At 42.3% G+C, this 15,432-nt stretch overlaps 1 protein-coding gene and 1 pseudogene across 20 annotated transcripts in view; one reads left to right on the forward strand and one right to left on the reverse strand.

The window, feature by feature from the left end:
• SH3YL1 (SH3 and SYLF domain containing 1) overlaps positions 1 to 15,432 on the forward strand; it is a 50,181-nt gene that overhangs the window by 14,553 nt on the left and 20,196 nt on the right. For all 20 annotated transcript variants that reach the window (XR_012422730.1, XR_012422733.1, XR_012422736.1 and 17 more), the window contains 2 exons: positions 151 to 264; positions 2,403 to 2,467. Coding sequence is in view for 14 of the 20 variants with exons in the window: in XM_005576657.5 (XP_005576714.3) it covers positions 151 to 264; positions 2,403 to 2,467 (179 nt within the window). In the remaining 6 variants the exon portion in view is untranslated. The remainder of the gene's footprint in view (positions 1 to 150; positions 265 to 2,402; positions 2,468 to 15,432) is intronic.
• Positions 10,894 to 11,350, reverse strand: LOC123568453 (10 kDa heat shock protein, mitochondrial pseudogene; annotated as a pseudogene).

The raw sequence follows: 15,432 nt of genomic DNA on the forward strand, positions 1-15,432 counted from the left end.
TATGGATACATGTGCCATGTTGGTGTGCTGCACCCATTAACTCATTTACATTAGGTATATTTCCTAACTCTGACTCTGTTTAACACTCGATCGTCTATCCAGGCACATCGATCAAAATACTTACCTTCCCATTGTTTTCCGCGTTAACAGCTCATGTAATTGCGAAGGCTAAAGGCCTTGCAATTCTGTCTGTGATCAAAGCCGGCTTCCTGGTGACCGCCAGAGGAGGCAGCGGGATTGTACTGGCGCGCCTTCCAGATGGAAGTAAGTTGGCGTCTGTTCACTGGAGCAGAGAATCTTCGTTCTTTGTTCTGTCTGTTTTCATGTGAACACATTGCATAGCGAGTAGGACAGGTTTCCTGCATATCAACTAAAACTTACGTAATCAGGGCTACTCGACTGAACGTGCAGTTTGGTGTCAGTGAACAAGCCACGGGAACTAGCCTTTCTGTCTCTCTCTGTCCTCAAAATATTAGACAAGACACGACACGTAGATAGATCTAACTTTGTTTTGCATGCATTTTGTAATTCTTCCATGGAGAAAATCTTTAAATATGGCAGCGTGTGCATTTCTTTTGTTTAATATGAATTCTTATTCCTCAGCTTCATGGTATGCTACTTTCTTTTGTTTTATGGAAATTGATGTGAAAATAAGGGGCCATGTGTGAACTTCTTTGTTTCTGTGGTATATCATAAAAACTGTGACATTTGAAGAATTTTCCCAAGCCAGAATCATATCAAGAGCAGTATCATCGGGTTTTACTTTCTGGGATGAAATCTACTACTTGATTCTTCAGAGATGAATGAAAATATTTGCCATGAATCCCAAGTACTAACATTTATAGTAATATTTAAAATGCACACAGGTGTGTCAAAACCAACTAGAATGTTTTTTATACTGATTTAACATTGGCTGTTCAGTGCACACATTTTCTATTAGTAGCAGTTTTTTAGCATAATTTTATTTTATTTTGAGAGAGCATGGGACACTCACAGACAATAAGTGTACAATATATGCATTTGTGAAACATGGCCTGGAAATAGCAGTCAGCAGATTCACCATTTAGCAGTCAGCAGATTCACCATTTCTTCCCAAGGTATCCCCACAGTCAGCAAGAACCTCTTCCTTATTATATGGATCAGTTTTCATAGCTCAGTGTGTGGCTTTGAAAATAGGAAGAAAACAATTCTCTTTTTCTCAAGCATTATCCAAATTTCCATGGGCAGACTTCTCAGCAGTAAAACCAAACAAAGTAGAGGCACATTCCAAGGGGGCCCATTGTCAGATGAGACTCAAAGTCTATGAGAAAGTCCCCGCATGTCTCAGGTCCCCAGCTGCTCCATTGACGGGGTGACTTGCTGACCAAGGGGAGGGACAGCCAATACGAAGCCTTGAGCTCGTCTCAGAGCCCCAGCAAACCTTCCTACTGGTTTCAAAACCTACTTTTCTCTCCCTTCTTCCTGAGCTGCAGCTGCTGACTCTGCTGACAGTAATTTCAAAACTGTCCAAATAAGGCACGGCACGTTCCCCGGGATTCCGGCCAAGACCAGCGTCTTAACACGGGGACAGTTCCTAACATAGGGAACAAAAAATTATCAGACACTGATTTCTGTAACCCGTACTTCTCTAAGCCTAGGTAGGACAGTTCTGGATATATTCCAGCAGTATTCTATTATCTAGTATGCATGGTAGCAACCATTTTCAAAAAGTGCTTTGGCCAGACCATCCCCCCACCAAATTGAAAATATATTTTTCTAGACTTGTTTAACATGACTGTTTCTGTATCAAGAAAAATAAGCATATAGTAATCCTAAAATGAGCCATATCATGCAAATAGAATTACTGTACTAAATGTAATTTATCTTGTTAGAATTTTAACAACCTTGAATTTGTAGCCTATTTCTTGTGCTTAAGCATCAGAGGTGTTAGAATAGTTTTTGCCCTCAGAAATGTACAATGGAAACAATTACTATGTTACTGTTAGATAATAAACTCTTGAATCCTTCTGATCTCTTAAATCTATGACAGAATTCTAGCTGAAGACTGGAGCTACAGCTAAGTTGTTTTATAAAAGTATTGACAGTTGAAGTTACCAGGTGCTCTGTATGGTTAATGGTTAGGGAACCAATAGTTTGGTCTTATGCATGTTGGTAGAGAAAGATTAGAGGACGTGGGCTTGTAAGGCTATGAGACTGGTAATGAATATCTAATACTTTTCAAATATTTTCAACTTTTAAAAAATTACATATTCTTTTTGAAGAACACTTTAAAACAGGGGGAAATACCAAGTTTCATTATTTTAAATAGAAGCACTCTTTAGATTTTAGCATTTTTCCCTCCTATATTCACATATTGAGGGTGTTTTAATGTTAGGATAACATTTGTTTGTTTTTTTTATTAGAATGGTCTGCACCCTCAGCCATTGGAATAGCTGGCCTTGGTGGGGGATTTGAAATAGGAATTGAGGTAAGTAGGTTGTACTTGTCCATACAACTGCCATATCCTCTGAAGACACCTAAGATGCAATTCGTGAAAACTGAGAGGTTTCCTAGTGTTCTTGTTGTTACCGTTGGCACCTAGGAAAAAATGTTTCCTTTATTTTCTCAATGAATGTCTAACTAAAGCTATCTGATGGTTCCCATTTTCTTTCCTTTTTTTTCATTAGGAGTAGGGTTTCTTTCATTTGCCATTTTATCTGCTTCTGTCTCATGTACATTTGTGTAACAGGCACATCTCAACACCCGGCCAGCTGTCATTGGCAGTTTATGGACTGTTCATGGCAAAGCCACCCTTCTCCTTCAGTGGACATTGAAATCACGTGGGCAGTGAGTGCATCATCATTTGTGGAAAAATCCAGTTTTGCAACATATGATATTCATATCCCTCCAAATTCTTTAAGTAGAGAAGAACTTCACGTTATTTCAGTTTATAACATTGCTCCTGGGAGTCCGGCGTCTGTCGGGCGGATGTGCATGCTCACAGAGGTCTCCTACGCAGGGATCCTCTTAGGGCTGATGCTCATCTTCAGTCTGTCATTTTGCAAGGGACTGGAAATCGAATCTCCTGGTACGCTCAATTCATTTTCTTCTCAAATTTCAGTCCATTTCTTCCTAAACTATCCTTTGTAGATTTGCCCTGTTGACATAGTTTTAAATTCCCTCAACCTTATTAGGACGAAGTATTTCTAACTCTTCTTTCATCTTTATTCAATCTTTCTTACTCACTGCTGTATAAATCTGTAGTATAAAAGAAACATATTTCAGTTTTGCTTATCATGACTGCATTTTTGTACCATATGCAACCAAATCAAAGCTTTCAAAAATATCGCCCTCTGGTGGAAAGTGTATTTTCATCAGGGACTGTGGCTTCCCTCCCTTTCCTTCTCCCTTCCCTCCCTCCCCTCTCTTCCCCTTTCCCCACCCCCACCCAGTCCCCTGGCCCTCCCTGTAGAAGGGCCTTTTTCTGTCAACAGATCATACTGCTAAACTGGGCTGAGTCACAACCCGTTCTTCCCACAACCCTCTGGCTCCTTGTGAGGCTGGGGGCATGCTTTGAGCATTTATTTCAAAAATGATGAGAGACTCAGAAATGATGTCTGTATTAAATTTCAATATATTAAAGATCAAAAATTGAGTTTCCATGGTAATTCTTTGAATATTTTGGACTTTTAGCCATAGGGCACATTAATAGCCCTGAAAAACAAGTACAAGTAAAATGTAGTCTCTTGATCCAGTAAATGAAATAGAAAGACTTTAAACATTTTATAGACTGATACACAGTATTTTTTTCTTTTCTTTTCTTTTTTTTGGAAACGGAGTTTTGCTCTTGTTGCCCAGGCTGGAGTGTAATGGCGCGAACTCAGCTCACTGCAATCTCCACCTCACGGTGTCAAGCAATTCTCCTACCTCAGCCTCCCGAGTAGCTGGGATTACAGGCATGCGCCACCACACCCAGCTAATTTTGTAGTTTTAGTAGAGATGGGGTTTTACCATGTTGGTCAGGCTGGTCTCAAACTCCCGACTTCAGGTGATCTGCCCACCTTGGTGTCCCAAAGTGCTGGGATTACAAGCATGAGCCACTGTGCCCAGCCTTAGACTGATACACAGTAATATTTTTAAAAGACAGTATGAGATAGTGGTGAGCTATGAGAGAGAAGACTGGGTCAGACCATTCTGGCTCCAATTCTGACTCGGGTGCTTCCACCCTGTGACGTTAGGAAGTACCTTTTCTTCTCCGCACCTTGGCTTCTTCATCTGCAAAACACAGTTAAAAATAGCCTTATATAAGTCTCTGGGCTTATATTGGTGATTAAATATGGATTTCTACAGTCAAAGCACTTGAAATGACACAAAACATAATTTTATTGTTAATATCTTCTTCATCTTTGCCGCTTATTTAGGCTTGCCATTTACAGAAACTTTATTGCAAAGCCTGTCTTTATGACAGTATGGAAATTAACTATGGAATTTCATTTAAATAACATAACTATCAACTTTTACATGTCAGTTTCAAACAGAGATAAGAAGCATCTCCTAGGGATTGGAGACATGAGCTTTAAACTTCTTAACTATGACCTGACTTTGCTTCTCAGAGCCCCACAGATAAGTCTGCGTGTAACTGTGAGTGTGAGTGATGTCACAGCATCGGCTGGTTTTCCATGTTAGCAGAAAGCACTGTTTGCTCTCCATGAAGCACCCTCAGATTCTGTCTAAGCCTCCATCCTAACGGAGCACTCCGGCCTGCTGTCTGAATGAGGGAGGGAGTCAGAACAGGAGCATGGGGCTCCAGAGCGGCTCCCTCAGGCTGTTCTCATCACAGCAGGTCTGGTGCCCACCGAGACCACTGGGGGGCTGGAGGGTGGACACGTCTTTCCTGAAGGGACCAACCTCTGAGGGCACTTCTGACTCAGGTGACCGGCTGAGTGAGCGTCCCCTTTGGGCCTGGCTTCTCTTGGAACTTGCTTCTACCATGTCCTAGTAGCCACAAATAGTAAGGACCAGCCCTCAAGTGGACTGTGAGTACCGGCAGGGCAGAGACTTTCTCAAACTTCACAGCTACGTCCACAGAGACCGAGGAGACACCCGTGAATACTTCCTTTCTGTAAAATGGGACAATGGCCGGGCCTGTAACCACACAGGGTTTTCCTTTCAAGCACGTAGAGGGCACGCACATACTCGGTTCGTACTATCCAATATTTGTTGAATAACTATCTGCCATTCTATTTTCATTTATTTATTTATTTATTTATTTTTGAGGTGGAGTCTCGCTCTGTTGCCCAGGCTGGAGTACAATGGAGCAATCTCGGCTCCCTGCAAGCTCCGCCTCCCGTGTTCACGCCTTTCTCATGCCTCAAGCCTCCTAAGTAGCTGGGACTACAGGTGCCTGCCACCATGCTTGGCTAATTTTTTGTATTTTTAGTAGAGATGGGGTTTCACCGTGTTAGCCAGGATAGTCTCGATCTCCTGACCTCGTGATCTGCCTGCTCCGGCCTCCCAAAGTGCTGGGATTACAGGCATGAGCCACCGCGCCCAGCCATTTTTTTACAAAAGTTGTACGCACGCTCGTACGGAATCATTTTCATAGCCATGGAAGGTGGTCGTCATTGCTCTCATTTTATTCGTAAAATAACCAAGCCATGGGAATTCTCCAGTAGGAGGTAGCCAGAGAGTGGCAGATTGGGAAGCGTCTGGTCCCACATCTAGGCGGCATGTTATTCAAAAGACAGAGTTTCCTGTTGTCTGTCTTGTCTGCACATCCCTCAATGGGGAAAAAAGGAAGGTTCAGGAAAGTTACTTGATCTTGGTTTCACACGTGCTTGGGTGGTAAAGTAAAGGCCACCTCACTGTAACATTCATCTGCATAACAAGCCATCGTTTTCAGGGCACTGTACAAGGTAGGCAAAGTCCACATTATTTTCAATATACAGAGACATTAGGGCTTACCTAAGATCACATAGCTAGTGCGTGGTTGTCAGATTGGGTTCACTAGAAGCGGAGCCTGATACCAGTTCAAGTACATGTGATATACTGAGCCAATGTTCTTCGGGGAAAGAAACTGAAGGTACTAAGGGAAGCAGGGTAAAGAAGGGGAAAGGTCCAAGCAAGGCTGTTGCTTAAAGTTCAGTTAAACTCGTCTTCGTCCGTGTTGAAAGGCAGTTCAAGTTACCGACTCAAGGTCTGTTTTTTTTCAATAGACACATTTACAGCTACATATTCTCTCTAGGCATTGCCCTGGCTGCCTTCCATGAGTGTGGGTATGTTGTGTCTTCGTTTTCCTTAATCTCAAAGTATTATCTAATTTCTCATGTGATTTCTTCTTTGATCCATTTGTTATTTAGGAGTGTGTTGCTTAATGTCCACATATTTATAAATTCCCAAATTTATTTTGTCCTTGATTTCAAATTTCATTCCATTGGGGTCAAAGAAAATACTTTGTATAATTTCAGTCTTTTTAAATGGGTTAAGGCTTCTTTTATGGCCTCACATATAGACTCTTGTCTTGTGCAGTGTTCCACATGTGCTGGAGAAGAATGTGTGTTCTGCGTTACTGGGTAAAGTGTTCTCCAGGAGTCCATTGGGTCTAGTTGGTTTACATGGTTGTTTAGTTGTTCAATATCCTTGAAAATCTTATGACTAATTGTTCTCTTCATTATTAAAAATGGGTTATTTACACATCGAGCTATTTTTGTTAAATTGTCTATGTCTTCCTTCTAGATTGTCAGTTTTTGATTCACGTATTTCGGGCTCTGATATTATGTGCTTATATAAATGTATGTATATTACTATGTTTATAATTCTTATATCTTTTTAATTGATTGACCATTTTATCATTATAATATGTCCCTGTTTATTCCTAATTATGTTTTTTGTTGTTTTGAGGTTCATTTCGTCTAATATAAATATTGCCACTCCTGCTTTCTTATGGTCGCCATCTGCATGATGCATCTTTTTCCATCCTTTTACTGTCAATCTAATGGTAACTTTGAATCTAAAGCGTGTCTCCTATGGAGCATATAATTGGATGTTGTTGTGTTGTTATTGTTGTTTTATCCATGCCAGTAATCTCTGCCTTTTTATTTGGTTGTTTAATTAATTTACATTTAATAGATTATTGATATCATTAGATTTGTATCAGCCATTTTACTTTTTTCTATATCCCATGCCTTTTTTGTCCCTCTGTTTCTACTTTACTGTTTTCAATTAAGTGAATGTTTTGTACTATAGCATTTTGATTCCTTTTATGATTTTTTAACTGTGTTTTTGAGTCATTTTCTTAATGGTTGTTCCAGAGCTTACAATATGTCTTAAATATTTCTAATTTATGGGAACTTGTTTTAATAAGATACAAAAACATTACTCTCATATGGTTCTAGTCTTTTTTCTCCTTTTTTATGCCACTACTGTTATATATGTTAAATCTATATATGATACACACTCAGCAATTCGTGATTATAGTTAATAATTTATATAATTTTATGTTTTTAGAAAACTCAGAGAATAATTGAGAGCAAGTATTTACTCATTGAACTTGCCATTTTAACCTTTTTTATTTACCATTTTTGGTTCTATTCCATTGTTTCTGTTCATTCCAGTTACCATCTGGTGTCATTTCCGAGACAACTTTGCTCCCACCTGACTCTTTTGTACGGTTATTGTCAAGTGTATAATATTTCTATATGTTACAGACTTAACATATAGAAAAAATTTATTTTTAAACTGATGAGAAGAACTATGTATGCATCTATACTATTATTTATAGATAATTATCTTTACTGGTGATTTTTTAAAATGTGGATTTAAATTACTATCTAGAGTCACTTGCTTTCAGCCTGAAAGAGTTTGTTTAGAATTTCTAATATTTCTTGTAAAGTGGTTCTACTAGCAACAAATTCCATCAACTTAAATAAAACATCTTTTAATCTGGGAATGTCTTTATATCCTCTTCGTTTCTGAAATAGACTTTTACTGATTATAAGATTCTAAGTTGACCAGTTCTTTCTTTCAACATTTTGTCATCCTACTGTTTTCTGAAGTCTACTGTTTTTGACAAGAAATCTATCTGTTATTCTAATTGGGGTTCCTTTTTTTTTTTTTTTTTTTGAGACAGAGTCTCGCTCTGTCGCCCAGGCTGGAGTGCAGTGGCGTGATCTCGTCTCACTGCAAGCTCCACCTCCTGGGTTCACACCATTCTCCTGCCTCAGCCTCCCGAGTAGCTGGGACTACAGGCGCCCGCCACTGTGCCCGGCTAATTTTTTTGTATTTTTAGTCGAGATGAGGTTTTGCCGTGTTAGCCAGGATAGTCTCGATCTCCTGACCTCGTGATCTGCCCGCCTCGGCCTCCCAGAGTGCAGGGATTACAGGCGTGAGCCACTGTGCCCGGCCTAACTGGGGTTCCTTTTATGTGATTAGTCATTTTTCCCTTGCCTCTCTCAAGATTTTTCTCTTGAGTTTTAAGATTTTTTACAATTATCTATCTGGAGTGTATCTTGTTACATTTATTCTACTCAGAATTTGTTGAGCTTCTTGAGTGTAGATTCATGTTTTTCATCAGATTGAGAATTTTCAGCCATTATTTCTTTGAAAAAATTTTCTGCTTCTTTCTCTTTTTCCTTGCCTTCTAGTACTTATATCACACATATGTTGGTGCACCTAATGGTGTCCGAGGTTTCCTGTGTTTTTGTTAATTTTCCTTCACTCTCTTTCTCTTAGTTTTTAAGACTTTCTATTGATCTATCTTCAAATTTACCAGTTCTTTATTTTGCATGCTCAGATCTACCGTTGAACTCCTATAGTAAATTAAATTGTTCTTGTTGCTTAATACACTTTTTACCTCCAGAATTTCCATTTGGTTCTTTTATATAATTTTATGTTTTTATTAATATTCTCTATTTGATAAGATATTCTCATTGTACATTTTTCTACTTCTTAACCATAGTTTTCTTTAATTCTTTGAACATATTTATGACAACTGTTTTAAAGTCTTTGTCTGCTAAATCTGATAGCTGGACCATCTGAAAGGCAGTCATTCTCGCCTGCTTCTGTTTTTAATTTGTTTTCTATGTATGGGTCACACTCTCTCGCTTCTTTGTTTGTCTTCTTATTTTTGGTTGAAAATCAGAAATTTTAGATATTATATTGTATCAACTCTGGATGCTCAACCTCTCCCCCAGGAGCCTCTTATTGTTTGCTTGCTGTTTGTTTAGAGATTTGGCTGGACCGTTTGAATGAATTCTGTGCCCCACTACTGTGAAGCCTCCAATGTTGTCTACAGGCATGCATACAGTTTTCCTGAGATGACAGATGTTCTGACTGTCCCTGTCCCTGACCTGTGTGTTAAGCTGTTTGTCTCCCTTGGTATTACACACCGTTGTTAGCCTCCGCTAACTGCCTGCTGATCAGTCCATTGTTTCCAACAATGCCGTGGGGACATAAATTGCTCCACAGTTTGATCCAGTTAAAATTGTGCTCCTGTGCCCAGGTGGTCTTTGAGGCTCATTTCTATTTCAGGAGGGCTCTTCCTAGCTATCTCTGTCGCTGGTTCTCCCTGATGATTTTCTAGACCACCCGTGGTTTTGCTTGTTGCTGTCATGGAACTGAATACCTCATCTTACCTGTTTATCACCAAAACCATCACCCACTCTCTGTTCCAAAAAATTTCACTTCCCTTGAGGAGAGCTTTGGAGCTGCCTGCCCTTGCAGCCTGTCTCTCTCTCTGCCCAAGATCTCTGTGCTGTTGCTCCAGAGCTGGAGGCTGGGGCAGGGGCTCACTTCTCCTGGAGTGACATCCCTGCAGCCTTGGGCAGGGGAGTGGCGTGGCTTGCCTCTGTCAGCGTGGAGCCTTTGCCTCACAGGTGAACTGGAGCCAGAGTAGGTTGGGCCCTGGTGCTCCTGGACTGTTGTACTGGGCTGGAGCCTCCACTTATACATGGGTTCTGGGTGGAGGAAGGAAGCTCCAGACCTCTCAGCTGCTCTTGCCTGGAATGGAGCTTCTGTACATGGAGCTGTGGGAAGAGAAATGCTGGCAGCAAGCTTCTCCTGTGGAGATACTGCAGCCCTGACCAGGGGCTAGGGGAAGGAAGTCTGTGTTCTTGCAAACCCCCTTCCCCAAGAGGAGCTTCCATCAGGCTGACCTGCAGCAGGGCACAGGTTGTAGCGCAAATGTCACCAGCTCTCTCTGTCCTTACCAATATTTAATAGTGTTCATTGAATCATTGTGTCTTCATTTTCTTCACTTGCCGTTTGCCCTTAGGACAATTTCCAGAAGTGTTAATTTTTAAAATAATTTTTACCAGTTGTGGTTATTTTGCTCTCGAGAGGGTCTGTGGCCTCTTTATGCTACCATTGCAGTGGCATTCTGATTTGTAGATACATTCTACGGTGGAATGGAGATTCAACTGTAATTGTTAAGTTTTAGCTCTTCTTTTATTAGTTACAGAACATTGAACAAAGTACTTAATCTTCCTGAATCAAATCTGTAAAATAAAAAATTTTAAAGTTGAATAAAATGATCTTTAAGTACCCTCTTTCCCTTTGGATACTTGTGACTGGCAGCAAATCTTGCTGGTTCTGGGCTAAAGTTGTGGCACATTGTTTTGTGCCTGGGTTAGTCTCAGTTTTCCTTCGGACACCTCCCACACCTTCCACCTGTCCAATGCTGCAAAACCCTAACATTTGCTCCAGGTTCTTCATCTGATCTTCCAAACACAGAAAGGGATTTGAGTACCACCTTCTTAATTATTTGTGCTATTACTCTAGAATATCTGGGGAGATGCTAACCTATTCGTTGCAATGGATGCCTTAGGACATTAGAGCTTAATTCTCTTAGAGAATCCTGGTGGAAAAAGATTGCAATCTTAATTGTGTGTTCTTTTTTTTTTTCATTAGTTATCATTAGTTTATTATAAAAGAGAAATGTGGAAATTATTTACATGATGAGAGATTTCAGAACTTCAGTGGAATGGGCAGCTTCATGTTGATGCCATTTCAATAGTGACTTATATCAGTCTAGGTACTTTCCAAGAATGTCACCATCTCTAAATAGGAAATAATCCTTGTCACCTAGAACGACTTCGGTGCCTCCACATTCTGGCAGAAGAACTTTATCTCCAACTTTCACGCTAACCGGTTGAATCTCTCCACCCTTTCCTTTAGAACCCGATCCAACAGCGACTACTGTTGCTTGCAATACTTTTCCTTGAGATTTTTCTGGAAGCATAATGCCTCCTTTGGTTACAGTTTCAGCAGCAGTCCTTTCAACCAATACTACTCGGTCAAAGAGTGGAAGAAATTTTCTAAACGCTTGTCCTGCCATGACTCCCTCTGCCTCAGACTCGTACTCTGCTCTAGTGTCGTTCTTAAGGTCTGATTGTGTGTTCTTAAGGTCAGTTCTCTTAACTAACAAGATCTAGTTATGCAAAGGATGCTGCTTCGCAGCCCCTGCTGCCTGAGGCTGCTTCTGGATAGCTTATTGCATTGTGCCGTGGTTTCACTGGAGAGTGAATGTCAGACTCATTCTTCCGGGGCCGTAAGTGTAAGTGACCCTAAGCTTAGCCAGAAGGCTGGCATGGGTTAATTTACGTTTGACAATCTCAACCTTTAGACTCCCAGATTCTACAGGGCGGAGAGTTCCCTGTTCTTGGAACATCAGAGGTACTGAATAATGGTCTAAATTAGTGACTGAATACCTGTATCTGGATTAGGGATTCCTTTGGGGGAGGGGGAAGTTTTTGTGATAAAGAGAGAGATTGGTAAAGAGAGTTGTGATTGTGAGAAGTGAAGATGTGAAAGTTGGTAGTCTGAGGAAAGATAATGCTACATTTTGTTTAAATACCACTTACGGATTCTTTTTGGATAACAGTTGTAGCAAAGCCCAAAGCTCAGAAAGTCCTGCTGCTGCCTTGGCTTTGGACGTGTACAGTCCTTTGCTGTGTTTCCAGCGCCAGAGCTCACACTGGGCCATCAAGCCAGAGCAGTCTGGCTCTTACTCAAGATTGGAATTTGAAAAAACAAAAATTACTCAGCTTTTTCCAGGGAGAATTTAGATGGGCCCTTTCACCTTACTGAAGAGGAAGGTATCTGGGTTACAGTTGAGGATAAATTATTGTTAGAGACCAGAGTCCAGTTTTTAAGCCCCCTAAGAATGGGATGTAAGGAAAAGATCTGTTGGTCCGAGGCATGGAGGGAGTTGCCGGGAGGGCCTCCACTTAGGCTTGGTTTGCATATTGAGAGATTGAGACTGGTCATGCCACACACAAGGAGGGAGGGAAAGGTTTATTCCCCTTGCAGTGAGGCTTTTAGGGAGAGTGGGGTAGGGAGCATGGGGCAAGCTCCAAGCCCAGCCCAAGAGTGGCAAGAGAGAACTGCAGGCCGGAGGGGGGAGCCCAGCTTTCTTAGCCGGTTGTCCAAATGTGGGGCTTGAAGGCGGACAGCAGTCAATCATCCAAAAGGGGGTGAGGCTCTGACAGGATAACTGCCCAGGACTCAGCTGTGTGGTGTGAAGCAGGCTGACCACACGAGAGGGAGATGGGGTGGCACCTTCCGAGGAGCTGCTTTCGGGACATTCAGTCGCAGAGAAGAGGGACGTTCTGTCCCGCAGCTTCCGCTCCATGGCAGCTGTGGTTTTTCACGTTCTTGTATTTAAGAATTTATTTAATTGAAACACTTGCATCTGAGTTATTGTTTTATTTTTTAATTTTATTTTTTGATTTATAGTGGAGTACGTATTTTCCTGGCACTTGTAATAATTTAATACATGCATACAATTTGTAAAGATCAAATCAGTGTGATTGGGATATCTGTCACCTTAAATATTTGTCATTTCTTTAGGCTGGAAGCATTCAAATTATTCTCTTCTAGCTACTTTGAACTAGTCAATAGATTGTTGTGAACCATAGTCACCCTACTGATCTCATAAATAAAACACAAGTCTTATTTCTTTGATCAGACTGTGATATCATTGAGTTTTAATGCAAACTTCTAAAGAAGTCTTGTCAAATACTTACAGGGTTTTCTGAGAGTGCCGTCCCAATGTATTGTTCAGCTGATCCAGATTCCTGCAGGAAATTTGTCTTGCTCCTTGTTCTACGTTGTGGAAATAAACTGAGGGCTATTGCTGCTCACAGGCTCGCCAAGCTGTCTGCAGAGCTTTTGACCTGGTTCTTGGGCTAATCGGTAGTGTCACCAAAAAACGCAATATTGTCTTATTCTTATTTCAAAAGAACTAAAGAGAGATCAGACAAAAAAAAAAATCAAAAATTTTTTTTTCCTTCAGCTGCCTCTCATAGCTTGGCCTTACTTAACTGTACCACGATGCACCAAGCCGAAGTAGAACATAAGAGCCAGTGTAGCTACAAGGTCATGGGCAGAAATGTGTATTTTCTGAGTGTGTAAGTGGCAAGTATTCTGCAAGGCAAATTTCTTATCTAAAAATACATATAAGACACAGGTTATACAATCATTGGCGAAAATGCTTAACTTTGCATAAGAAAAGCTAAATAATTATCTGTCATTCAGCACCATAATCCTCAGAAATTGTCTATATGTAAAATAAAATGAACAGTTGGCAAGCATCAAGCTGAAGCATCGGGTGTGGGTCAGCTATCTGGTAGATTTAGTTTGTCCTACAGATCTTAAGTGTATTTTATTTCATAAAATGATTCAAATTGAACATTATTAAGAACATGCTTGTATCAGGAACTCTCTTAGGGCCTTTCAAGTATAATCTCATTTGGTTATAACAGGATTTTTCTGTCACTCATATGAAAATGTTGACTTGAGAGCATTGATTTGATTAAAAAATGTGAATAACTGTATAATGAAGGCATATTTTAAACACGAGTCTGCTTGACCTTTGCATGTTGTATTGAACTGATTTCAGTTCATCCCTAAACAGCCTTGAATGTGTGCCACTATTATTACACCCATTTTCCAGAGAAGGAAATTGCAGCTTTCAGCAGCTCAATGATTTGCCCAAGGTCGCACAGCATGCAAAAGGGAGTTGTGGAGTTCCCACCTAACTAGTTTTACTTTTGAGCCCAAATACTGAGCCCCATGCCAGCACTCTGTCAACTTCCAGGTGCACCTGACACCTCTATCTGATTCTGACGATCGTTCCATGAGGTGTGGGTCCTGGTAAAGCAAATATTAAACACAGAGTGGTCAGAGACACAGAGCCTGGTTAGAAGACCACAAGGTCCACAGCTCTCGAGAAACGGAGCTGGGATGGACATTGGTTCTCCACACCAGGGGTGCCCTGGCCCATGCTCCCTCCCCTGGCCCATGCTGCCTCCCCTGGCCCAGGCTGCCTCCCCTGGCCCAGGCTGCCTCCCCTGGCCCATGCTCCCTCCCCTGGCCCATGCTCCCTCCCCTGGCCCATGCTGCCTCCTCTGGCCCATGCTGCCTCCCCTGGCCCATGCTGCCTCCCCTGGCCCAGGCTGCCTCCCCTGGCCCATGCTCCCTCCCCTGGCCCATGCTCCCTCCCCTGGCCCATGCTGCCTCCCCTGGCCCATGCTGCCTCCCGTGGCCCATGCTCCCTCCCCTGGCCCATGCTGCCTCCCCTGGCCCATGCTCCCTCCCCTGGCCCATGCTGCCTCCCTTGGCCCATGCTGCCTCCCCTGGCCCATGCTCTCTCCCCTGGCCCATGCTGCCTCCCCTGACCCATGCTGCCTCCCCTGACCCATGCTGCCTCCCCTGGCCCATGCTGCCTCCCCTGGCCCATGCTCTCTCCCCTGGCCCATGCTGCCTCCCCTGGCCCATGCTGCCTCCCCTGACTCATGCTGCCTCCCCTCGCCCATGCTGCCTCCCCTGGCCCATGCTGCCTCCCCTGGCCCATGCTGCCTCCCCTTGCCCATGCTGCCTCCTCTAGCCCATGCTGCCTCCCCTGGCCCATGCTGCCTCCTCTGGCCCATGCTGCTTCCCCTGGCCCATGCTGCCTCCTCTAACCCATGCTGCCTTTCATTTGATGGGTCATGTTATTTTTCAGGTCTAACTTTGTGCTTCCACACTGCAGTAATGAATTTGAGAAACAAATGATTTCGCTGTGTTGACTTGCCTTGAGCATTCAGTTGAATCTCATTGTAGTTTCTGCGTTTATTTAGAGAAAAATTAAGTCTGCTGGGCTCAGTGGCTCACGCCTGTAATCCAGCCCTTTGGGAGGCTGAGGCGGGTGGATCACCTGAGGTCAGGAGTTCAAGACTAGCCTGGCCAACATGGTGAAACCCCATCTCTACTAAAAATACAAAACATTAGCGGGTGTGGTGGTGGACACCTGTAATACCAGCTACTCGGGAGGCTGAGACAGGAGAATCACTTGAACCCTGGAGGTGGAGGTTGCAGTGAGCTCAGATCATGCCGCTGCACTCTAGCCTAGGCAACAAGAATGAAACTCTTTCTCAAAAAAAAAGAAAAATTAAGTAATGGAAATAGGCATTCCTA

The sequence above is a fragment of the Macaca fascicularis genome, chromosome 13 (genome assembly GCF_037993035.2).
Source record: "Macaca fascicularis isolate 582-1 chromosome 13, T2T-MFA8v1.1".
NCBI lineage: Eukaryota > Metazoa > Chordata > Mammalia > Primates > Cercopithecidae > Macaca > Macaca fascicularis.